This window comes from Triticum aestivum, chromosome 1D (genome assembly GCF_018294505.1).
Source record: "Triticum aestivum cultivar Chinese Spring chromosome 1D, IWGSC CS RefSeq v2.1, whole genome shotgun sequence".
NCBI classification, from domain to species: domain Eukaryota; kingdom Viridiplantae; phylum Streptophyta; class Magnoliopsida; order Poales; family Poaceae; genus Triticum; species Triticum aestivum.
In genome coordinates, this window is record NC_057796.1 from 10,422,105 (window position 1) to 10,430,702 (window position 8,598).

At 43.1% G+C, this 8,598-nt stretch overlaps 1 protein-coding gene and 1 pseudogene across 1 annotated transcript; one reads left to right on the plus strand and one right to left on the minus strand.

Moving 5' to 3' along the window:
* The first annotated feature begins 870 nt into the window (after positions 1-870).
* LOC123162726 (elongation factor 2-like) lies at positions 871-4,016 on the plus strand (annotated as a pseudogene).
* Positions 4,017-5,652: 1,636 nt separating this feature from the next.
* Positions 5,653-7,970, minus strand: LOC123162736 (uncharacterized). Its single transcript, XM_044580504.1, has 3 exons — positions 7,597-7,970; positions 6,595-6,806; positions 5,653-6,452 (listed from the first exon to the last, which is right to left on the minus strand). The coding sequence occupies exons 1-3, from the start codon at positions 7,880-7,882 to the stop codon at positions 5,862-5,864; spliced, it is 1,089 nt and encodes a 362-aa protein (XP_044436439.1). The 5' UTR covers positions 7,883-7,970; the 3' UTR covers positions 5,653-5,861.
* Positions 7,971-8,598: the final 628 nt, after the last annotated feature.

Consider the following 8,598-nt stretch of genomic DNA (forward strand, 5'->3'; position numbering starts at 1 on the left):
CCCCGAGGCCAAAAACCCCGGCCGCCTCCGCCGTTCTAGCCTAGCCAGGGGGAAGGAAGCGAGAGCATCCACCACCGAGCGAGGCAGGCGCCGCCGGCCGTGGCTGGGCCATCGTGGTACGGCGCCCGGATCTGAGCGCCCCCTCCCTCTCCAACTCTCTCCGCGCGCGTCCTCCAAGAGTATATATTCCCCTCCTCTGCCCTGCCCTCAATCCCCACGCATGTATGAAATAAATCATGCTTATTTATGTATATACTCCTCTGCTTCCTGTACGCGATTTCACTTTTGTAAACCGATAGGATGCAGAGGAAAACAAGTTGCTTGTGTGGGTTTGTAGACATGTCGTGGCCTTGATCTTGCACGACTTTCCACTGTGTGTGTCTGCACTTTGCTGCAGCGCTCAACCCCTACTATTTCTGCACTAACGAATGCATGATTAATGTTCTCTGTTCCGTCCATATTGACAGACGAGCCTTGTGTTGTTGTAAAATTCCTGGCGGTGTACATGCTTCTGTTATGTAGCACCAAAAATGAGTCGCCTTTAATTTCTTGGTGTGCTTGATTCCAATCATGCCTGCTCTGTCTGCATTGCTGTTTTTGTTAATTCTACATCTATCCTTTTCACGCGTGGAAAATTTCATGTCAGCTTAATTCCTAAAGGCATGGTCACATGCTTCAACTTTGTCTAGTTCGATAATTCCACGAGTTTTTATTGGTTGATATCAGTCCTTGTACATGTCCTGAGCTATTCTTTGAGTTTGGTTCCACCCTATGGGATTTGTCATACCGTTCTAACATTTTTGCTCCTTTTAAAACACGAGTATATATTCCAGAAACAGTCAATCTCTTCTTTTGCAACAAGCTGTCAAGATGGTGTTCTCTGCAGCAGAGTTATGTGAAGCTATGGACAAGAAGGACAACATTCGTAACGTGTCTATTGTTGGTCATCTGAGCCACGGTATGTGCTAGCATACTGATATTTTATTCACCTGGAATATCCGCTTGCTGTTCAATAGCTTGCTCGTACTGTCTGTCTCTTCGTAAAAATTGTTCAGTTTCGAATTCGATTGATGTGGTATTTTATTGTGCAACATAGCCTATTTGCACTTTTGTTGCACGATTATATTCTACCTCTGAAAATACCAGTTGATCTGAATTTGGCAATAATGGAGTTCTTATTAGTATATTACTGTCTTTCATATGATTGACACAGTAAAGTAAAGTGCAGTTCAGCAATTTCTAAACTGTCTCTTCCTTCCAGTAGGATCAGATTATCCTATGAATTTAAAATCTAACTTGCCTATTGTACTGAAAGACAAGGGTGATAATTTGAGTAATCAATATGTGAGCTTTATATTCTGCATTACTATACATGTATGTGGTATTATGCAATTCAGTTCCATAAGGATATGCATGTTTGCCAGGACATTTTGTTAACTCTCTGGTTTGTCCTTTTATTAGCTTGTTATTAATCCCTGAAATTTCCCAAAATATGTGATACGTCTTTGCAATTCGGATGTTGTATCTCTAATCTATGGTAAATGAGTGCAGTGTTGCAATTCTATTTAATTATCGCAGGCAAGTCTACACTTGCAGATTCTCTTATAGCGGCTGCTGGGATTATTGGACAGGAAGGTGCTGTTGATGCTCGCATGACTGATACTCGTGCAGATGAAGCAGAGCGTGGTATTTCAATCAAATCCACTGGCATCTCTCTTTTGTATGAGATGCAAGATGAGTCACTCAAGGCTTACAAAGGTGAGAGAGATGGCAACAGATTCTTGATGAACCTTATTGACTCACCTGGGCATGTTGATTTTTCTGCGGAAGTCACAGCTGCTCTTCGTATTACCGATGGTGCTATGGTAATTGTTGACTGCATCGAGGGTGTCTGTGTGCAAACTGAAACTGTGCTCCGCCAAGCCCTTGGTGAGATGGTTAGGCCTGTGCTTTGTCTGAATAAGATGGACCAACTATTCCCTGGGCTTCAAGGTGAAGGAGTGAAGCGTGAATTGGATGGTGAGCAGGTCTATCAGATTCTCAACAATGTCATTCAGAATGCCAGTGACATTGTTTCAGCATGTGGAAATGGAACTCCCCACCTTGGTGATGTCCAATTCTACCCTGACAAGGGAAATGTGGCTTTCTCTGCTGGTATACACGACTGGGCTTTTACACTTCCTACCTTTGCTAAGATATGTGCCCCAATATTAGGGATGGAAGAATCCCAAATGGTTACGAAGCTGTGGGGCGACAACTTTTATAACCACGTCACAAAGAAATGGACCAATGTGAAGACTGGCTCTAAAGCTTGTCAAAGAGGGTTCGTCACGTTCTGCTATAATACAATTGAGAAGGTGATACAAGCCTGCATGGATAACCAGAAAGATGAATTGTGGCGAATGTTGCACAAGTTTGGCGTGAGCATTAACGATGATGATAAGAACTTATCAGGCGTGGCTCTTGTGAAGCGTGTTATGCAAACATGGCTGCCAGCCAGCAGTGCTCTGTTTGAGATGATGATATTCCACCTCCCCTCGCCTCTGAAAGCACAAGAGTATCGTGTGGAGAACTTGTATGAGGGCCCCCTTGATGACATTTACGCTGAAGCTATTAGAAAGTGTGACCCAGAAGGTCCTCTTATGATGTATGTCTCCAAGATGATCCCAGCGTCTGACGTGGGCGGATTCTTTGCATTTGGTCGTGTCTTCTCAGGGAAGGTAGAAACTGGAATGAAGGTGCGGATCATGGGGCCTTCCTATGTCTCTGGTATGAAAAGGGATCTGTATGTGAAGCGTGTTGAGCGTACTGTTATATGGATGGGAAGGGACCAAGATGGTGTTGGATATGCCTCTTGTGGTAACCTTGTTGGAATGGTCGGTCTGGATGAATGCATCATAAAAGGTGCAACCCTGACGAGCCAAGAGGAGGTTGATGCATGCCCAATCAGAGCAATGAAATTCTCTGTGTCCCCTGTTATGTATGTTACAGTTGAGTGCAAGCCTTTATCAGATATTCCAAAATTCACTCAAGGTATGAAGCGCCTGGAAAAATCTGATCTTGTGGTTTTCTGTAGCCAAGTAGGGCAACGTACATACACAGTTGCGGGAGCTGGAGAGCTTCACCTTGAAATTTGCTTGAATGATCTGCGGGGATGCTTCTTGGATGGTGCTCAAGTTGAAGTTTCTGGTCCTATGGTATGTCTCTGTGAGACTGTTCTTGACAAGTCTTGCAATGTGCAGAGCAAATCCCGAAATGGCCACAACAGTTTGACTATGGTAGCCTGCCCATTGGATGAAAAATTGGTCCAGGCTATTGATGATGGTCTCTTGGGGCCATGTACTGATCATAAGGTACGCTCGAAGATCCTTGGTGAGTCAGGATGGGATGTGAGTCTCTCTGATAAGATTCTGTGCTTCGGACCTAACAACAGAGGCCCAAATATTGTTCTTGATATGTGCAAGGGAAGAAGCGATCTCAATTTACTGAAGGAAACTTTGGTGGAATGCTTCCAGATGGCATCAGTAGAAGGTGCACTGATCGCTGAAAGAATGCGTGGTATTTGCTTTGAAATCCATGATGTTGTGCAGCACACTAGTGAAAAATTTAGCCATACAAAGAATCAGCTCATACCAATGATTAAGGAGGCCATTAATGACTGCCAACTTAAAGCAAATCCTAGGCTTTTAGAGCCCGTATATATGGTGGAGATCCAGGCCCCTGAGAGTGCCTTGGAGATCATTTACGGCATTCTTAACCAGAAGATGTCCCACGTGTTCCAGCACTTTCAAAGAGAAGGCACTCAGCTTTTCATCTTAAGGTCTTATCTCAACGTTGGTGAATCGTTTGGTTTCGCGGAAGATTTCCGGGCTGCAACCTCAGGCGAGGTCACTCCACAGTGTGTCTTGGATCACTGGGACACGTTGTCTTCAGATCCTTTGATGCGAAATTCGCTCTCTTGGGGGATGGTCTTGGACATCCGCAAGGCCAAGAAGCTCAGCCCTCTGCAGTCCTGATTACATCCGCAAGGCCCCTCAAGAAACAAGTGTCATTTTTTTCCCGTGCTTCATTTTGTTGTTGAGTTACCAAACGGAGTGGAAAATTTTGCCCTTCTTTGCTTACTTAGTCTAGATTATTGCCATCCGCCATCTGATCGATGTAACAGCAAATACTTTGCTTACATGATGATATGTTCAGCCAAGATATAGTCCATCTTCTGAGTTCTGATCTTGAGAACAACTGCGCGTATCACGTGTACTGAATCTATGTACATCCACATTAGCAGCAGCCTGGAGTCTATGTACTATTATTGTTCTTATTACAAACTTGGAACATATCTTCTGTGTGTGAGTGTGTTGGGTTCAGTTCTACTGTTGAAACATACTTGTGCTGCTGCTTGATACATGAGCTACACTACCTCACGGTTCATGCTTTGCAAGCCAGGTGTGAAACATCTAGTGGTACCTGCTTTCCTACATGTCATCCAAGCAAGCAATTCAAGTAAATGTCCTGGTTCCAACTGCATAACTTGGTTGTCAACCCACATGGCAAAAACAGGACAAAGGTGTTGTGGTGCTCTGCAGAAGTAGAGTGCTCATTCTTTTCTGCTTTCATTCCAATGAATAATGCATGTGTATTTCAGATTTAACTTTGCCCATCAATTTGAAGGCAGTACAAATGTTCATGACAGCCAAGGAAGAAAAACACGTTGCCCCAGCTGTGTTACACACTGGTTTTAATGGCTAATCTGAAAAACAAATTAAATGTGAAACAAGGATCCGTTAAAATCCAGGATGGTGAGAAGAAGAATCAAGGCTGAAATTCAAAAGACTTCCTCGGCAATATCAACCCGAGGTTGATCAAATCGCTAAGAATGTTGACGGGAAGTGGGTCGAGGATCTCGACTCTATCTTGTGGAATCTAAGGACTATGTCCAACTGATCTACCAACAGCACGCCATTTTTTATGCTTTACGATGCAGAAGCCAACCTCCCCAGGGACATGCTGCAGAGCTTTTTTCTTTCCCTTTTTACTTTTGTTTGGCATCAAGGTATAGAAAGGTACTCCAGTAGCAGAAAAGTTCAGCCAAAATATAGAATTATCCATCTGCTTAAAGTAGTAAAATATCCTGACTTAAAATCTACTCCCTCCGTCCAATAATATAAGACCGTTTTTTACACTACACTAGTGTAAAAAACTTTCTTATATTATGGGACAGAGGGAGTACTAGATTACAAGTGAAAGCATCGCACTTGGAGAGCACAAATGCAAACATAGTCTTGGTTCGTATAACACAGAATAGGTGGAATAAGCCATGATGAAACATCCAAATATTCACTTGCAGTCAGAATCCATAGCATAGTCATCAAAACAACGATACATCTGACTTGCCCTTCTTCAGAAGTTCCACATGAATGTTGTCCTTCAGCCATGCCATGTATATACATCTTCCAATTTATGCCAGCCAATGATATACTACTCCCTCCGTTTCTAAATATAAGACCTTTTAGAGATTTCAATACGGGCTACAAATTGATGTATATAGACATTTTTTGGAGTGTAAATTCACTCATTTTGCTCCATATGTAGTCCGCATTGGAATCTCTAAAAAACAGAGGGAGTAATAGATAACAGAAAATAGAAACGTTCAGATTTCTGCATAATATACTTCAAACACAAGTGCTTCCATCCAGTATTGCCAAAAGGCAGAAGCAACCAATTCAATACACTACCCCACGACAATATAAACATATAACTTAGTTCGCTACAAACATTACTTGATCCATTACATCATTTGAAGCATGATAACACAACCCTCACTTCATTACACCCACAACTTTGTTTGTGATGTTACCACAGGATTACCGCCTATAGTCCAGCATGGACCAGAAGACCTTCACTTGAAGCTTGGCAGTACCACAAGAGAACTCCTTTTTCTCTTCACCACGGTGTTGTGGTGTGAATTCAACTTTCTGTTTTCTAGTAGCAGCACCACCAAGACCACGGACTGCAAAGCCAAGTGTGAGCATACCATCCAGACGGAGGGTCATGACACGCCGACGGAGTGTGATATCTGTACGGCCTTCACAAGACACCACACCGTCTTCCTTGCTATTATAAATCACAATCCTAGGTTGAATGCCCTCAATGCCAGCCGTGATATTTCCACAGAAACGTCCCTCAAGTAACTTGATCTCGAACGTACCCTCGACAGCATGAAGAAGAGTTGCATACCTCACGTCCACAATACTAAACCAGCTCTCAAGAGTTTGATGTGCAACAGCAACCTTTTTGCCTCTAGGCAGAACTCGTCCATCAATCATAAGCAAACCCTTGCTGATTTGCTCGCCTAGAGGCTCTTCGCCAACCTTGATTTTAAGATCAATCTCCAGATATATGAAATCAAGTAATACCAGACCTCGACCTGGGCCAGTTAAGATCAGATTTTCATCCTGTGAAAAGCAATAGCTCAAAAGATTAGATTATGATAATCCAAATATCAATAAAGCCTCCAACGGAATATGCAATAGAGTTACAAAATAAATAAAATCAAGAGGCACATAAGCAGTGGTTTTGAAGCAAAGGCGTACGTACCCTTGACTTGATAGGTTGGCAATTGTCCCTGGTGCGGTTAAAGAGGTACATGCACTTGTGGTCGATGCTGTCTCTAGCGATGATAGTGCCATACACATTGATTGGGAAGCCTTTATCCGAGGATACTATCTTGACAGTAAGTATGTTTGCAGTGTCTCGGAGTTTCAAACCATGTACAGACCTCTTGGTGTATCGCATTGGAGGGATAGGCGCTGCGATGGAAAAACAAAAGCACAAGCTAGTTGTGAGGGGCAAAAAGAATTATGTAAAGCAAAAAATGCACCGCAGCAGCACGACAAGGATACAATTCAGATTTCCTATTCTTATTCATACTGCAAGAAATTCAGTTTTCAAATCATGTTTGCCTCTCGACACAGCAAACTATTCTTGTTTCACTTAAACAGTACAAATCAAATCACTCAACAACAATAGCATACATAGTTGATGCAAACAAGACGAGACAGATAAATAACAAGACGTGGAAAGAATGAAACAATTTTCTGTTAAATTTTACAATTAATCAGGCTTTGAGTCAGCAAGCATAACAAGAAAGGATATGCAAAAAGAGAAGAGATGCAAATATCTTTGGGTCTATAGAAAGGAATCTATCTACTCTTATTACTCCCTCCGATCCAAATTAATTGGCACAGCCTGTATAGAACATTGTATAGAGGTTGTATAGATACCGCGTCAATTAATTTGGATCGGATGGAGTAGTGTATTCATTCATTTTAAACATTGAGCCAATAAATGAGCAGTAATCAACAACACATCATGTGCAATTGTTGTGAATTGTGAAATATGGGACTGAACATTGTGCAATTGTTGTAAACATAACTAGATATATATGCAAGGGAGATTCCACCAACGAGGCTAGCAATCGTGAAAACAACTTGAAAGAAACATACATAAATACAATTAATACATACACAATTGGAAATGTATGCCTTTGAAATAGAATCAGGTCGGGATCTAGGTTTTGATCATGGCGGACGGACTTACACTCGGCGTTGATGTCGAAGACGGAGAAGTCGTTGAAGGAGTAGCGGGTGCGGACCTTGCGCTTCGTCTTGGGGTCGTACTCGACGATGGATGCCATGACCCGCTTGTGATCTAGGCCTCGCCGCCGTCTCTCCTCCGCCTTCCGCGCCTTCTCCTCTTCCTGCCGCGCCTTCTCCTCTTCCTGCCGCGCCTTCTTCTCCTCCTCCTTCTGCGCCGCGGCCAGCATCTTCGCCTCGTCAAAGAAGAGGTCCTCCCAACTCAACTCCTCCTCCCCTACGCACGCCATGAATCCCAATTCCCCGCCGTCGCCGTCGCCGTCGCCGCCAAGGCCGATGAAGCTAACCCTAAGTCGCCGTCCACGGTCGAGGCCTGCCCGATTCCTCCTTTTTATTCCTTCCTAATCGCCACTGCTGCTTCGGGCTGGGCCTTATTAATCTTTACGCGAAAGACGGCCCATTAAGCTATAGTGCGCTCCGTTCGGCAGGAGAAGAGAAATTGGATCATATAAGCCACACTTTCCTTCTCCATTTGATAATTTGACACACAACACCACCCCCCCCCCCCCTCCTGGCCCCCGAGATTGACGGGTGGGACCGGAGAAATTGGATCACACGGTTTTTAGTTTCTGGCCGATATTTTACATCAGCCGGTTTTTAGTTCCGTCAGGTTTTAGAAAAAAATGTTCATAAATTTTAAAAATGTTTAGAAATATGAAAAATAATGCTAAGCTATTATGAATGTTCTAGAAATTTCAAAAGAATATTCATGATTTTTTAAATGAACATGAAAAACATGTCCTCGATTTTCACAAAAAAAGCAAGAAAAAATCCGAAAGAAAAGAAAAGAACAATTGCCATGTAACCGTTCACAAAATTGGGTGGAAAAGGTTTTGTGTACACTGGATTAACAAAGTATTCACCGCTAGGTCCCTTGAAAAAAAAGGTTCTGCTCCGGTTTCATGGCCGCTTGGTGTAAACCATATTCAGGCATTACTGATCCCCT

Bases quoted from the DNA above. Each gene is read 5' to 3' on its own strand.
- LOC123162736 (XM_044580504.1), bottom strand. From the start codon at position 7,882: ATGGCGTGCGTAGGGGAGGAGGAGTTGAGTTGGGAGGACCTCTTCTTT. The intron at 6,807-7,596 runs GTAAGTCCGTCC...TTTCCATCGCAG, and splicing joins CTTCGACATCAACGCCGAGT to CGCCTATCCCTCCAATGCGA. The intron at 6,453-6,594 runs GTACGTACGCCT...TGCTTTTCACAG, and splicing joins GCCAACCTATCAAGTCAAGG to GATGAAAATCTGATCTTAAC.